We start from the raw sequence: 17,038 nt of genomic DNA, 5'->3' as shown, positions 1-17,038 counted from the left end.
TGACTTCCGGTATGGGATCTTTGTCCCTGTACTATACTCTCTACATGATTCTGTATCATCTCCTGTTTTTGGTTTTTGATTTCCTTTGGAATTATCCTCACCACCCCCCAAAAAAGTCTTACATTCTACTAGACCAGGAGTTCTTAACCTCAGTAGTCCCTGAATCTTAAAGAAGCCATAAATGGCCTCCAGGTGAACAGTAACTCCTTGAAATTTTACGCAAATTTTTGAAAGTGTATTCACTTTTCTGGGGATAGGGTCCATAGATTTTATCCATTTCTCAAGGGTCTCTGATCCTCCAAAATAGTGAGAATCATTGCACTGTCAGCTGCTCTGGGGAAGGTAGTATGAGTTTTCATCTTTGTCTTCCTTAGCACCTGGTTTTTGATTGTTCAAAAATATTTGTTGAAGAGAATTTAACAAATAAGAGATGGTATGTGGGGAAATAAGCTTAAAATTAGTCATAATATGGGAATCTTAAGATACCTTGAAGTTTACTAGATGGGTATGAGAGCATCAGTTTTATTTACTTGGTTCAGAAAATTGTTTTGTTACTGACAGGTTCAAATTTCCAGCTCTAGTATATAGTAGTTCTATGAAGTTAGGTTTTTGAAATCAGAGCATAAAGGAAAATTTGTGTGTTCAAAACTGCTGTTGAAAAGTCCCCTAGATATAGAGGCTGCCGTGTGATCTCTCAAGAAGGCCAAATTTTTCCCCCCCATCCAGTGTAAGAATAGACCGTTTTAGTACCTGATGGAGCACTAAGGAACATAGTACATCTTTAAACATTAGAATCATACTCAGTGTTTGAAGTATTCTTAGTTATGAGAGCCACGTGGAAATTGAGAGCAGCTGAGGGAATGGCAATATCGCATCTCCCATCTCAGGCTTTGTCTAGGGCACATGCCTATTGACTGTAACAGAGTTACAGTTGTGGGGAAGTGCATGCATTTTTTCCCCCTTAAGTATTTGTTCACACACATTTATTCCTATTGTCTCTTTCTGCTACAAGTAGAAGTTAGAAGTAGACATTAGGTGAAAATCTGATGATTCCAGCATATGTTGTACTTTCTGTTCATTGTGTTCATGTGGAAGCATGGGTTTTACTCTTAAGGTTTCATATAATATATTTTAACCAATAAAAAAGTCTCATTTAGCCTAGTTTACCACATGTCGTAACTGCTTATATTTGTTTTACCCAATATGTTGTTTTTGTTTTTTTTAACCTAATGATAAATTCCTCTATTCCCCAAATGACTTTTCATTTCTGTCTGGTTTCTTCCATGGCTAAAAGTCAAGATGTAACTTTTAAGCTTGTTGCTCACAAAGTCAATGTTAGGGATATATATATATTTTTTTCTTTTAGCTCCATATTCAGTTTATATGTTAGTTTTGGCCATACTTTAATCTCTGTTCTTTCTCTATGCATATAACGCCTTTTTCCCTTTTATCAGAGCTATGCTCCTTATCCCTGTTTGATGAATGGAATAAGAACTACTGTCTTTTTTTTGTTTTTGTTTTTTTCATTTCTGTTCACCTTTTCATTGAACTGTAGCTTTTCTGTCTCCAGTTATCTCATTTGCATAATGTCTCTGCTACACAAAACTAAAGTGGTGGTAGTGTTTATCTCTAGTCATTTAAAATGGTAAACACACACATTGTAATTGAGAATGTTACTAAGTAGAAGACCTCATGAATTTAATTCTATGGGAAATGCATGTTTCTTTATTGTATTGTGCTGGAGATGGGTTGCACGGTGTATCACAGATCCCTTTTGGATCTCTAAATTCTCTTTTAGCAATATTCTTTCAGAACAGCCCTCTTTATAACACAGTTTCTTTTGTATTCTTGGCAATGTAAACCTTGAGGAAGTGTTATAGCTAGTCTCTAGTGTATAACAGTTAATGTTTAAAATCTCTTAATGCAGTGAGCTGTCACCGTGTTTAATAAACTGCAGCATTGCATTAGCATAAATTCCTTTGGGTGCCAAGATACCTGTTGCACAGATGCTTGCTATTATTTATAGGTTTGTTTCTAACCTTTGTGGGTTGACTTACTTTTATTTTTCTATTCATTTGTCACCTTGCAGTAGTATAATTCTTTAACTGACATATATGCAAAATAGTTTTCAAGAAGAAACTATGAAAGTACTGAAAAAGCAGATCACTCAAACTTTTGGACCTTGGGCAGTATAAAGCTCCCATAGGGCTTCCCTGGTGGCGCAGTGGTTGAGAGTCCGCCTGCCGATGCAGGGGACACGGGTTCGTGCCCCGGTCCGGGAAGATCCCACATGCCATGGAGCGGCTGGGCCTGTGAGCCATGGCTGCTGAGCCTGCGCGTCCGGAGCCTGTGCTCCGCAATGGGAGAGGCCACAACAGTGGGAGGCCCGCGTACAGCAAAAAAAAAAAAAAAAAAAAAGCTCCCATAATTTAAGCAGACATATTGCTTTGTCTTTATTTGAATGTGTTCTTATACTGCCTTTCTTTCCAATATTGGATAAACTGCAGGAGTGTCTTTGGCTGATGAAATTAGATGGAGGCAGCAGCCTAATCATTTCCCTCTGGTTTTGAGCCGATGAGACTAAGGGTGTGTGTGTATGTATGTTTGTTGACGTGGGGAGAAATTCATTATTATCTTTATAGTTTATTTTAGAGTAAGCTGTTGATATTAAAGTCTAAGTCTTCTTTTGGAGTAAACATTTTTTGAATGGGAACTTCACTTTTATTTGCTAGTCAGATTCAGGAATCAGTAACTCTATCATATATTCTTTGAGTTATGGATGCTCTATTAAGATAGGATTAATTTTTAGAAGGAATAGACTGACTCATTAAAGTCTTTTAAATGTAATATTTTGATATTTTGATTTGCTAGTGATCTAATTTGCTAATTTATTGGAGTGCCCAAAAAGTTCCTTCAGGTATTTTTTTTTAATATCTTTATTGGAGTATAATTGCTTTACAATGTTGTGTTAGTTTCTGCTGTACAACAAAATGAATCAACTATATGTAGACATATATCCCCATATCCCCTCCCTCATGAGCCTCCCTCCCACCCTCCCTATCCCACTCCTCTAGGTCGTCACAAAGCATCGGGCTGATCTCCCTGTGCTATGCAGCAACTTCCCACTAGCCGTCCATTTGACGTTTGGTAGTGTCAGTGCTACTCTCTCACTTCATCCCAGCTTCCCCTTCCCCACCTGTGTCCTCAAGTCCGTTGTCTACATCTGCGTCTTTATTCCTGCCCTGACACTAGGTTGATCAGTACCGTTTTTTTTAGATTCCATATATGTGCGTTAGCATACGGTATTTGTTTTTCTCTCTCTGACTTACTTCACTCTGTATGACAGACTCTAGGTCCATCCTCCTCATTACAAATAACTCAATTTCGTTCCTTTTTATGGCTGAGTAGTATTCCTTTGTATATATGTGCCACATCTTCTTTATCCATTTATCTGTCAATGGACATTGAGGTTGCTTCCATGTCCTGGCTATTGTAAATAGTGCTGCAGTGAACATTGTGGTACATGACTCTTTTGGAATTATGGTTTTCTCAGGGTATATGCCCAGTAGTGGGATTGCTGGGTCATATGGTAGTTCTATTTTTAGTTATTTTATTTTTTTAATTTTTTTTTGCGGTACGTGGGCCTCTCACTGTTGTGGCCTCTCCTGATGCGGAGCACAGGCTCCGGACGCGCAGGCTCAGCGGCCATGGCTCACGAGCCCAGCCACTCCACAGCATGTGGGAACCTCCCGGACCGGGGCACGAACCCGTGTCCCCTGCATCGGCAGGCGGACTCTCAACCACTGCGCCACTAGGGAAGCCCTATTTTTAGTTTTTTAAGGAACCTCCATACTGTTCTCCATAGTGGCTGTATCAATTGACATTCCCACCAACAGTGCAGGAGGGTTCCCTTTTCTCCACACCCTCTCCAACATCTGTTGTTTCTAGATTTTTTGATGATGGCCATTCTGACCAGTGTGAGGTGATACCTCATTGTAGTTTTGATTTGCATTTCTCTGATGATTAGTGATGTTGAGCAGCTTTTCATGTGCTTCTTGGCCATCTGTATGTCTTCTTTGGAGAAGTGTCTGTTTAGGTCTTCTGCCCATTTTTGGATTAGGTTGTTTGTTCTTTTGATATTGAGCTGCATGAGCTGCTTGTATATTTTGGAGATTAATCCTTTGTCCGTTGCTTCGTTTGAAAATATTTTCTCCCATTCTGAGGGTTGTCTTTTCATCTTGTTTAGCGGTTCCTTTGCTGTGCAAACACTTTTAAGTTTCATTAGGTCCCATTTGTTTATTTTTGATTTTATTTCTATTACTCTAGGAGGTGGGTCAAAAAGGATCTTGCTGTGATTTATGTCATAGAGTGTTCTGCCTGTGTTTTCCTCTGAGAGTTTTATAGTGTCCGGCCTTACATTTAGGTCTTTAATCCATTTTGAGTTTGTTCCTTCAGTTTTTAAGTGGAAATAAGAGACACATTTTTCATTTTCACCAAGAACTTTATTGAACAATGTATTCACCCTTTTGTTCCACTACCTTCTGCCATTTTTCAGGCATCTTCATAGTTGCATCTTCCCAAAACTTTTTATCTTTTTGAGCAAAGAACTGTTCCAGGTGCCTTTTACAGTCTTCTGGGGAATTGAAATTTTTTCCATTAAGAGAATTTTGTAAAGACTGAAATAAATGGAAATCTGAAGGTACAATGTCTGGTGAATAGGCGGATGAATCAGAGCTTCCCAGCCAAGCTGTAACAGTTTTGTCTGGTCATCAAAGAAACATTTGGTCTTGCGTTATCCTGATGGAAGATTATGCATTTTCTGTTGACTAATTCTTGCTGCTTTTCGTCGAGTTGGTCCAACTGGGAGCAGTACTTGTTAGAATTAATCGTTTGGTTTTTCTGGAAGGAGCTCATAATAGAGGACTCCCTTCCAATCCCATCATATACACAACATCACCTTCTTTGGATGAAGACTGGCCTTTGGTGTGGTTGGTGGTGGTTCATTTCGCCTGCCCCACGATGTCTAACATTCCACATTATTGTACAGTATCCACTTTTCATCGCCCACCACAATTTGTTTTAAAAACAGAATGTTTTCATTACTCAGTAGAGAACTGCATACGGAAATTCAGTCAAGAAGGTTTTTTTCATTTAACTTATGTGGAACCCAAACATCAAAGAGATTAACGTAACCAAGCTGGTGCAAATGATTTTCAATGCTTGATTTGGATATTTTGAGTATGTGGGCTATCTCCCGCATGGTGTAACATTGATTGTTCTCAGTTAATGTCTCGATTTGATCACTATCAACTTCAACTGGTCTATCCGACCGTGGAGCATCGTCCAGCGAGAAACCTCCAGCTCAGAACTTTGCAAACCACTTTTGCCACGTTCGATCAGTCACAGCACCTTCTCCATATACTGCACAAATCTTTTTTTGCGTTTCAGTTGCATTTTTACCTTTCTTGAAATAATAAAGCATAATATGCAGGAAATGTTGCTTTTTTCTTCCATCTTCAATATTTAAAAAAATGGCTACACAAAAATTCACCAATTTTCATAAGTTTCTTTTTAAATGCACACTGATATGACAGCTGTCACAATGCAATCTAACAAAATTGTTTCGAATGAAGTTAAAGACAACTAAGAGCCGCTAGAGCCATCGTATGAGAAAACTGAACGAACCTTTTGGCCAACCCGATAGTATTAATTTTATTTTTGGTAAATGAAGCCAGTCTTGTAAAATCATTGGTAGATGAATTATCTCCAACTCAGTAGGTTAAGCGTGTTAGAAAATAATTGTGAATGTTTGTCAAACATTTACTTTTTAAAAATTACTAGACACAGGCTCCTACATTTTGGCTACTTCCCTATCTGCCAACTTTATGACACTATTTTAGTAAAAAAGACAAATTCATATTTGTAAATGTAAATTATATGAATTTTTAAAACTAAGACTATAATAGCCAGGTCTTTCTAAAACAAAACAAAACAAAAAAACCCTTATGCTACAGTAACTCTTCTAGTTTTTTGTAAAAGAAGAGGAAATTTTCTTTTTCAGTTTTCATTTTAAGAATTTAGACTGATTTGTAAGGAAGAAAAATTGTTTTCTTGTACAATAAGCTGCAGCTTTTAAAATTGGGGTTTAACCTACTGTATCTAGGAATTGAAGTGACCTTTTACCAGTTCTCTGATACGATTTTAGCACCACCAATGAATATTTATCGTTTTGTTTTTTTATACTTTTCCTCCCCTACCATTTTATTTTATTTTATTTTATTTTTTTTCTTTTTTTGCGGTATGTGGGCCTCTCACTGTTGTGGCCTCTCCCGTTGCGGAGCACAGGCTCCGGATGCGCAGGCCCAGCGGCCATGGCTCACGGGCCCAGCCGCTCCGCGGTATATGGGATCCTCCCAGACCGGGGCACGAACCCGTATCCCCTGCATCGGCAGGCGGACTCTTAACCACTGCGCCACCAGGGAGGCCCCTCCCCTACCATTTTATTATGAAACATTTCAAACAGAAAATTTAAAGAATTGTGCTGTGAACACTCATACCCACACCTAGTCTACTGTTTACACACTTTCTATATTCACTTTATTATATATCTTATTCATCACTCCATCCACCATTCTGTTCTTTTAAAAAATATATTTGAGGGCCTCCCTGGTGGCGCAGTGGTTAAGAGTCCGCCTGCCGATGCAGGGGATACGGGTTCGTGCCCCGGTCTGGGAGGATCCCATATGCCGCGGAGCGGCTGGGCCCGTGAGCCATGGCCGCTGGGCCTGCGCATCCGGAGCCTGTGCTCCGCAACGGGAGAGGCCACAACAGTGAGAGGCCCACATACCGCAGAAAGAAAAAAAAAAAAAATATATATATATATATATATTTGAGTAAATTGAAGATATTAGGATATTCCACCCTTACATACTTTGTGTATATTATTAACTAGAGTGAGGTGTTTTTTCTTTTTAGGTAAAATTTGCATATAGTCAAATGCACAAATCTTTAATGTACCATCAGATGATTTTGACAAACTCTTCCAGCTGTGTAACTTAAATCCCTACAGATATAGAACATTAACCGTCACCTCTGTAAGTTTCCTCCTACCCAGTCAATACTCCATCACTGTTTTGATTTTTTGACCATAGATTTGCTTTGCCTGTTTTAAGACTTCATATAAATGGATTCATAGAATACTCTTTTGTGAGGCTTTTTTCTCTCAGCATGATACTTTTGAGATATATTAATGTTGCATTTTCTAGTACATTCCATTTTGTTACTCTTGGTTTATTTTTAAGGCTCAGACCTATTTTACACAGAAATTATTTATCCCCTTCTGAATTCTTAAAGCACTCTATTCTAAACTCTAAGGTATTGATTATATTATAGCTATTTTTATTATATATATTATAGCCATGTATATATAGCTGTTATATCATAGCTACTCATTTATCTCCACTACTCCGTATGCAGCATGTTCTCAGAACATGGTGTATAGAATATGCTCCATTAATACTTGTTGAACAGTCTATGGTTAGAAGTCTTTCTTATAGCTTTTGTTACAGAGATCCCAAACTTGGGGTACAATTATAATGTGAGATTAGTGCTTGAATGAAGATTAAATAAAAATTTAATAACAATTTCAATTGCAGTCTGTTACCAGTTTTTTCCAAGGAAGTCTTCATTTTTATGGTGAGCAAATGTGAGACTTTCAAATGACGACAAGGTTGCAAGAGATCATAATGTTCCTTATCATATAGGGATGAAGAATAAGAACCTATCAAATAGGGCTTCCCTGGTGGCGCAGTGGTTGAGAATCTGCCTGCTAATGCAGGGGACACGGGTTCGAGCCCTGGTCTGGGAAGATCCCACATGTCGCGGAGCAACTAGGCCCGTGAGCCACAACTACTGAGCCTGCGCGTCTGGAGCCTGTACTCCACAAGAGAGGCCACGATAGTGAGAGGCCCGCGCACCGCAATGAAGAGTGGCCCCCACTTGCCACAACTGGAGAAAGCCCTCGCACAGAAACGAAGAACCAACACAGCAAAAATAAATAAACTAATTAATTAAAAAAAAAGCAAACATTAAAAAAAAAAAAGAAGAACCAATCAAATAATAAGGCTATTGCCAATTTAATTATGAGTTTTGACCTTTTATTTCCTTGGATACATTATTTCAGTTTTCACTATATTCTTAGTACTTTGATAACCACATTTAAAACCCTTTTTATTTTTATTTTATAAAATCACTCTGTGTATTCTGTTATTCTTTTTTTTTTTTTTTTTTTTCCCCCGGTACGCGGGCCTCTCACTGTTGTGGCCTCTCCTGTTGCGGAGCACAGGCTCCGGACGCGCAGGCTCAGCGGCCATGGCTCACGGACCTAGCTGCTCCGCGGCATGTGGGATCTTCCCAGACTGGGGCATGAACCCGTGTCTCCTGCATCGGCAGGCGGACTCTCAACCACTGCGCCACCAGGGAAGCCCAATTCTTTAAGAGAACTTATTTGGAAGCAACACAGGATTGTTGCCTCTCAAAATAGCGCCAGTGAAAAGTCGGGAGTCCTATAGGATGTGAGAAGTAAAGAAGTATTTGCGTTGTTGCCCTCCTCCCCTTCTCTTTCACTGATTATCCCCATCTAGGTCTGTACCTCTGTAAATCCAGATAGATAAGTGTGGTAAACATGGAAAGGTTATTTATGAGTAGAACAAGGTGGTATAAAAGTTTACCTTAGGCAAGTTTTATAGTAGACAGTTCTTGTCCATATAATTTTGTCTATTTTGATTGCTGATTTAATCTCAATATTCACAGTAGTTTACTAATAAGTACACTTCAAGTGAACTGTTCCTGTGCTTTAGAATGACCACATATTTGGCAGACCATGAAACAGTAGGTGAACTTTCAGAGAACAAACGGGCAGCGTGCTGTGTTGCAAAAGAATGTACTGCCTTGTTCACCCTGTCCATATTTAGATCAGTCTGGCTGGCAGTGAAATGCAGAAGTGTTGGCCATACAGGTGCAGTGTTCTGCAGCTGTTGGAAACATTTGCCCTCCCCCCCCACTTCTTCACATATAATTATGCTCTGTTTAAACCATTAATGCTAGAAGATGGGATTTGAGAATTTGAATGTCGTTTTACAAAAAGGTACAACTCAGAGAGATAATTGGTCATTTAGGCAGCTGAATTTAATTGCCTAGATGACTTGAAGTTTCCAAAGACTAAAACCTAGCCTTAAGTTTCCAAAGACTAAAACCTAAAAGTCATAGACTTTTAGCATTATAAGAGACTGCCTTTGAAAGAACATGTCTGCAGAGTTACTGCCCTCCAGACTGAACCTCTTGAGTTCAGGGCTTACATATTTTCATTTTTTAATATCCTGCAACCAGCATAACGCCTGACACCTAGTAGGCAACTTGATATATGTTTGTATCTTAGGTTAACAGATGAAGCCAAAATATTGTTTAGATGTGGTATGGTACTAAATTAGAAAATTATGGTTTTTTCTTTAAGCCGATGCCTTGTGGTAAGTTTTTTAGCAGTCTTAAAAACAAAGTGCCATGGCAGCAGAGAGAAGGGCAGTGATGAATGCTGCCCGTGGTGGTCATCAGACACTTTATGTTTTGACAGGTCATGGAAAATCTTTTCTAGACTACAATTAGAGAACTTGGTTTTGAAGAGTTTTCCTCATCTAAGAGACATCAGTGTATTTTCCCAAAAGCAGTGTCTTTTCCTCCTTATCCCGATTTTGGGCATTTTTCATGCATTACATCATAAAGAGATTAAAGTTTAATGATTCCAAATCTGAAAGTTTTAGAGAAGAATGTTTTCCTTAAACCAAATAGAATAAATATTTTCTTTTCTGTAGTTTTTTCTATAATGAAAAGAATGTTGGCTTTGGAGGCAGACATAGGTTTGAATCCCAGCTCTTTAAACTGCATTTACCTGAAGGATCATTCATCAGTTTCTCTGTCCATAAAAATAGGGGTAATACCTGCTGTAAAATAGTGGTGTAAGGATGAAATGAGCTACCTCCTAAAAGCGTGGCATCAGTATTCCTGGAACATATCAAGAGCTCAAGAAATATTTCCTTTTTATTCAAAGGAGAATCTTGTAGAGTAAGCAGGATTATAGTACCCCTCTGGTATTGGTGAAGCTGTTATTCTAGGAGACTGCACTGTGCCTTCAAGCTTCTATTCTTTCGGCATATATTTAGCACCCAGTATCTGCAAAGCAGGTAGAGATTTTGCAGTCTTGTTGGTGGAGAAAACAGCAACAAATAGTTAAGGTAGTGGGATACTGAGAGTAAATACATGGAGGTTCTGAGAAGAGGAAGGTCCTGATAAGCTGCAGTGGTTAGGCATCCTTCATGACTGCAGGAGAGCTGCAAACTGGACCTTAAAGACAGAATGAAGGAGAAGGAAAAACATTCAGGCTTGAAGAAGATAAGAAAGATCAAAAGCTCAGAGCCTTTCTGGCAGAAAATTTTTTCCAGCTTTATTGAGATATAATTGACGTATAACATTGTGTAAGTTTAAGGTGTACAGCATGTTGATGTGGTAAATTTATATGCTGCAAAATGATTACCACCATAGCATTAGCTACCACCTCCATCCTGTCACATAATTATCATTTCTTTTTTGTGGTGAGAACATCTAAGAAATACTCTTTAAGCAACTTGCAAGTTTATAATACAATATTATTAGCTATAATCACCATGCTGTACATTAAATCCCCAGAATTTGTTAATCTTACAACTGGAAGTTTGTACCCTTTGCCCAGTATTTCCCCATTACCTCCACTGCCCAGCCCCTGGTAACCACCTCTCTACTCTCTGTTTCTCTGAGTTTGGTTTTTTAGATTCCACATGTAAGTGATATCATACCGTATTTGTCTTTCTCTGTCTGAATTATTTCACTTAGCACAATGCCCTTAAGGTCCATCCATGTTATTGGCAATGGCAGGATTTCCGACTGTCTCGTGGCTGAATTGTATATACGTACTGCATCATCTTTATCCATTCACCCATCGACAGTTAGGTTGTTCCCATATCTTGGCTGTTGTAAATCACACTGCCATGAATATGGGGATGCAGATCTCTCTTTGAGATCCTGTTTTCATTTCCTTTTGATGTGTACCCAGAAGTGGGATTTTACTGGATCATATGGTAGTTCTATTTTTAATATTTTGAGGAACTTTTATACTGTTTTCCATAGTGACTGTACCAATTTACATTCCCACCAACAGTGTACAAGTGTTCCCTTTTCTCCCCACCCTCACCAAACTTGTTATCTTGTCTTTTAGAGGATAGCCATTTTAACAAGTATGAGGTGATAATTCACTGTGGTTTTGATTTCCAATTCCCTAATGATTAGTGATGTTGAGCACCTTTTCATGTACCTCTTGGCCAGGTATGTCTTCTTTAGAAAAATGTCTATTCAGTTCTTTCTGACAGAATATCTTGATATGACTGGTAATAGTTTCAAGTATTCAGAACAGAAAAATGTTGAGGCTGTCTGCAGTTGGCTGTGCTGATGTAGAGAAAGCAGGACGCAAGTACCCTGAATGTACTATTTCCTCAGTTTTCCTGGATGTACTGTTTCCTCAGTTTTCATGAATAGCAGATCATTCTTATCTAAATGTTTAGGACTCTTAAACTTAATCCAGAGAGTGGCCTGTCACTTATTAAATGTGTCTTTCTTTTAAAGCGTAAGCCGGATAACATGTTTCCAGTTCTCTGAGGTTTCTTGCTCAGAGTAATATATAAAAAGTCTTCAAGGTTCTACATTATCTTACCCGCCAACTCCCTTAAATAATTTTACCAGTTTGACTTCATTTCTTGCTACTTGCCCTCTCATCCACACTGCTTTATTTCCAGGAGTAGTACGGCAGGCATGCTGCCACTTCACAGCCCATACACTTCCTGTTCTTCCTGTCTATAAATCTCTTCCTTCACAGTCCATGGCTTGTTCCCTCAGCTCTCTCAGGTTTCTATTCAAATGCAATCTGAGAAAAGGGGAGAAAAGGGAACCCTTGTACACTGTTGGTGGGAATGTAAATTGGTACAGTCACTATGGAAAACAGTAGAGAAGTTCCCTCACATGTCAAGCACCATTCCTGCTGTTTTATTTCCAAAGCACTTAGAACCATTTGACATACTATATATTTTAAAAGTGTATTTGCTCATTGTCTCTTCTAACCCCTCTAAAATATAAGCTCCTAGAGGGCAGAGATATTATTTATTTTATTCACAGCCACATTTCCAGTGCCTAGCACAAACTATTCAATAAATACTTATTAAATGAATAAACTTTATCTTTCTTTTGAGTTGTAAAAGAACTTTGGTCACCACAGACTTTTATTCCCTTTATTGCCACTGAGTGACCAAAATGGGGCCTTCCTGAGGAGGACATCAGTTCATTTGGTCAACATTAAACATATACTTTGCGAATACAGGCATACCTCGGAGATAATACAGGTTTGGTTCCTGACACTGTAATAAAGTGAATATTGCAATAAAGGGAGTCACAAGAGTTTTATGGTTTCCCAGTGCCTGTAAAAGTTATGCTTACATTATACTGTCCATTAAGCGTGCAATAGCATTATGTCTAAAAAAACAATGTACGTACATTTATAATATACTTCATTTTTTTCCTTTTTATCTGCGAATTCATAATGGTTGACAGTTTGATCTCAGCCTAAGAGAGTGGAAAAAAGTTTACACCTGATAGAAAGGATCAGTAAAACTAGTAACATTTTTTTTTTTTTTTTTTTTGCAATTTATGTGAGAGAAAGAGGCTTAGAGAAGGAGAGGAAACAATGTGTCTTGAAAGTAAGTAGGAAAGTATCACAAGATTAGAATTAGTTCCTTGAAGCAAAATGTGATGAGAAATCATTGGACGATTTTGAGGGGTCTAGTAGTATAATTAAAGAAATATTTTTAGGACTTTGATTTTTACAATTATTAGGATAGTCCGAAGAAGAGAAGTCAAAATTTAAGGACATTTATTTTAAAAAGTTTGGTATATTTGAGGTTTGAAATAATCTGAACAAGAAAAATGAAGGAGAAATGGCCACACCAGGAGAATTTGAGAAAAAGCAGTAATGACAAGCTGTTCGGAGTGTAGGGGATATAGGAGGACAATAAGTTTGAAATACTAACTTGGCATTATCATTGCTTTAGGATAAGAGATAAGAACTATAGTTTACTCTCAGTTTCCATCCCTAGAAAAGAGGCTAAAAAATGAGGTGGCATTTTGCTGTAGATTGCATTTGGAATATGGTTTCTTCTCTACAATTGCCTAGTTAGCAGGGGGAGGGAGGAATGTTTTCACTAGGGGTAACAATATTTGTTGTATCCATTAGAAATTGTAGGTAATGTGGATGAGATAAAAAGTACTGATGTAGTTTTAGAAATACTGAAATGATTTAGGGGAATAAAAGTTAGATGCATAAAAATGCATTTGGTTTGCTAAAATTGCTGTTTTTAGATGGAGTTTCCTTTTTAAACTTAACCTCAAGACTACATTTACTTTTGTTAATTTAATAGGTCATCTGTTAATTTAATAGGTGACAGTTGTCACAGGAAGTTGGGGAACATTTTTTTTATCAGTAGGTATGTATATTGTTGGCTTTCAGATATGTTATACTCTCGGGTATCTAAACCTATTAGACAAGAGGCAGAAATTTAGAAAGATACAAATGGCAGAGCAATGTTTTTCAACAGAATTACTGTTCTGCTCTTTGGCTTTCCCTTTGTTATCCTATTCCTCTCCCTTCCCAGTTGCTCAGAACGTACCCTTCTCCAGCTTCCTGCAGAGTTTAACACTTTTGCTTCAGTGTTAACACGTAGAGTAGAATAAAGAAGGGCAGGTTTAGCCTAGACAGCTCAAATAGTACTTTTCAAACACTGACTGTATGTTCAGTACTGTGCTTGGCTCCAAGCATATGAACGTGAATATATGTGATCCCTTGTCATGAGAAACTCATAGTAGAGCAGTCTAGTGGCAGAGCATCCACAATCTACAGTAATACTTTCATAGAGATACTTGAAGAGCTAGTTTTCCATTTAATAATTTTGACAGAAACAAATCTGTAAGCAGTCAAAAATGGTCCTCTCATGGCCTTTCTTCATAGATATTAAAACCTGTTTTTAGAATTGCATGTTTTAATATTTTTTAGAATTACTATTATAGAGGGCAAATAAAATACTCATTGTTTAGTATTGTTTGACCAATTTATTTTAAGTAGATTGACAAAAGCATTTTTGGTAGTATATTGAACTAAATATGGCTTTATTTTAAATTGTTCAAATTTTACATTAATTAAAATTAGTGTTATTAAAAAGTATCTTTTTAGTCTAAGCATGTTCTGATTCTTAACATTTTATTTAATCTTTAAGCTATATTCCTCTTCCTAGTCCCTTACTGAGTACTTTTGATCTTCTGTTTTTCAAAATTTTTTCTTTCTCAGCATGAAAACCCTATTGCTTTATAGAAAAATGATGTCTGAAAATTCATTACCAAATCCCTTTAGATGATAGCAGAATACATTTTTGCCTTGTTTTTTTTTTATTGTACCTTTTAACTTAAACTGGTCTCACACATGAACTTTCTTAGAATCAGGCAGTTCCTGGTTCCTATGGGACTTCCTGTTTTCTCAAATAAAAATAGAAAAGCACCTCAGAAAGGAAACCTGGTCAGTGTGAACTACTTTGTAGGCTCAGTTAGTCTTAGTTGTGACCTGGCCTATAGAGATCCAGGTATCTGAAAGCTTTGAATATTTTTGCATGCAATTTTAAAATAGAGGAAAAGGAGGAGATTCTAAATAATAACCAGAGAGATGCTACATAATCAGCCATGAACTTGTTTGTATCTTTTGGGGGACGGTGGGTGTATGGAGGTTGGATAGAAAGTGGTAAATCCTTTCTTTATAATATTTATTAGAAGTAAGAAGTTGTTTAATACTGAGACTTTATTCTTAGCCACTTTGATGTGTATATTTGTTTCATGCCACTTTTCCAGATGTTAGCAAGGACTAGGAAGTTTTGTTTTTTAATCATTGGAAGTAAGAATTCTAAATGAATTATTCAGTTTTAAAGCATCTTGTAGATTTCCTCAAGTAGTAACTGCCTTTAGTCTATATTTTGAAGAGAAACCAAGTTAAGGTGAAGAAATGATTGTCATTAATAGTAATGATAATAGGTAACATATATTAAGTGTTTGACACTATGCCAAGCATTTTGTATGGTTTATCTCATTTAATCCTCACAACTGTATAAGGTAGGTATCATCATTACATCCTTCCATTACAGAAGAGGAAACTACATCTTAGAGTGGCTAAATAGATGGTAGTTCAAGGCCACGTTGCTAGTAAGTAGTGGAGCTAGGACTTGAACCAAGTCACTCTAAGTATTATAGAGCAAACCACAAAATCATAGTGAGAATGGTAAATATAGTAAGTCTGAAAAATTAGTTCCCCAACCTTTATTATCATCAGTTTGTTTATATATTGTTTGCATGTTTACATTCAGTTTTAGCATAGTACATGTTGGCATTTCCGAGGACTTGTTTAGGGGGATTCTAATTCTCATTCTTAAATGATGCTAATAGTTCTCTCTTTTTCTTTCCTTGATAGTAAAAAACCCCTTTGATGAAACATTTGGAAAAATGAAAGTAAGTAAAAAATCTTAATACTGATACTTTGTCTTATGTTTTATATGATAAAGGTAGTAGGATGACTATCACCTAAAAAGTAGTAATTTTAAAGGCAATAAATTTTCTTATTTTTGAGTATTCCTTGACCACAGTATAATTAAATCTGACACCAATTTCCACCTAAGAGCTGACCTGTTTATCACTTTGAGGTAAAAGCCACTGCCAAGTAAAATGGCAGTGGCATGTCATCTGGGGATCTGGTCTTACCCTTAAAAGTATGCCTGTTTTCTTAATTGTTGGGTACCCTAGCAGTTTTTGTCTTTTTTGCCCTCCTTTTGTTCTCTTTCGATTTTTTGCTCATTGGCATGCCTTTTCAACTGTCAGGAAGGCAAAGGATTTAGAGTCTTATGCAACTTATTTATGATTCCTTGTATTTTTAAAGGATTTATAGTATTAATTTTAACCTAAGTTTTACTCACATGAAAATATTTTTCACTTATCATTCATCATTATAGGCACTCCAAAGATTATGATATTTGAGTTTATATTATAATACACAATTAGTTGTTAATTTTTTTTATTATAGGAACTGACAGTAATACAAACCTGTACGGAAAACATTATTTGTTGTACTAAAGGATATGTAATAATTTATAATCAGATCCATAGAATGTTACTTTAGATTGTTAGTAATGATTATTTTCTGTAGTATTCTATTGTGGTGATATTGTTTTTTTTAAAAAGTTGACTTTATCATATTAAGTATAACATTGCTGCTGGCATCATAATTTAAATTTGCACAATATACTCACTGAACATTGAAAAGACAAGACTTTATTTTCTTCTGTATAATTTTCCCCTTGGGGGAACCTGAGGTTCCTAATCTCTAAATAATAATAATAACTGTAATGAAGATAATGGCAATTAACTATGTTAAGTGTTTATTCTGTGCCAGGCACTATGCTAAGTGTTTAAAATCCATTAATATCATTTAATCGGACTTGATACAAAAATTGAAAATATCCTTGAGGAGAAAATTGGCTGAGATACAAGAGGGAAATATTTAAAGGTGATAATATGTGAGAAAATCTGGTAGAGTCACCCTACAGTTTGGTTTTTCCCCCAAGAATGAGAACTTTGCTTCAGAGAATGATTTGTGTTAGTAAAAGAAAATCTGGAGCTTACCAAAACACACAATTAGAAGGTAGCTATTTCAAATTAAAAAATTATTTTTTTTTAATGGAAGGTTACTTGAAAGCTTACTTTAAATATGGATTTATTTGTAGATCTTTAACTTGTTTTCAGGGTGATCAGTAGACACATTTCAAGCTGAATATTAGGAGGCAATCTGAAAAGCAGACAGAATGGAAGAAGTTTGTAATGA

General features: G+C 36.9%; 1 protein-coding gene across 1 annotated transcript in view; it reads left to right on the top strand.

Moving 5' to 3' along the window:
- LEMD3 (LEM domain containing 3) overlaps positions 1 to 17,038 on the top strand; it is a 67,668-nt gene that overhangs the window by 17,885 nt on the left and 32,745 nt on the right. Inside the window, exon 2 of the mRNA XM_060113439.1 lies at positions 15,635 to 15,672. Within this exon, the coding sequence (XP_059969422.1) occupies positions 15,635 to 15,672 (38 nt within the window). The remainder of the gene's footprint in view (positions 1 to 15,634; positions 15,673 to 17,038) is intronic.

This window comes from Mesoplodon densirostris, chromosome 11 (genome assembly GCF_025265405.1).
Source record: "Mesoplodon densirostris isolate mMesDen1 chromosome 11, mMesDen1 primary haplotype, whole genome shotgun sequence".
In the NCBI taxonomy this organism is placed as follows: Eukaryota; Metazoa; Chordata; class Mammalia; order Artiodactyla; family Ziphiidae; genus Mesoplodon; species Mesoplodon densirostris.
This window is presented reverse-complemented; position numbering and strand designations above follow the sequence as displayed.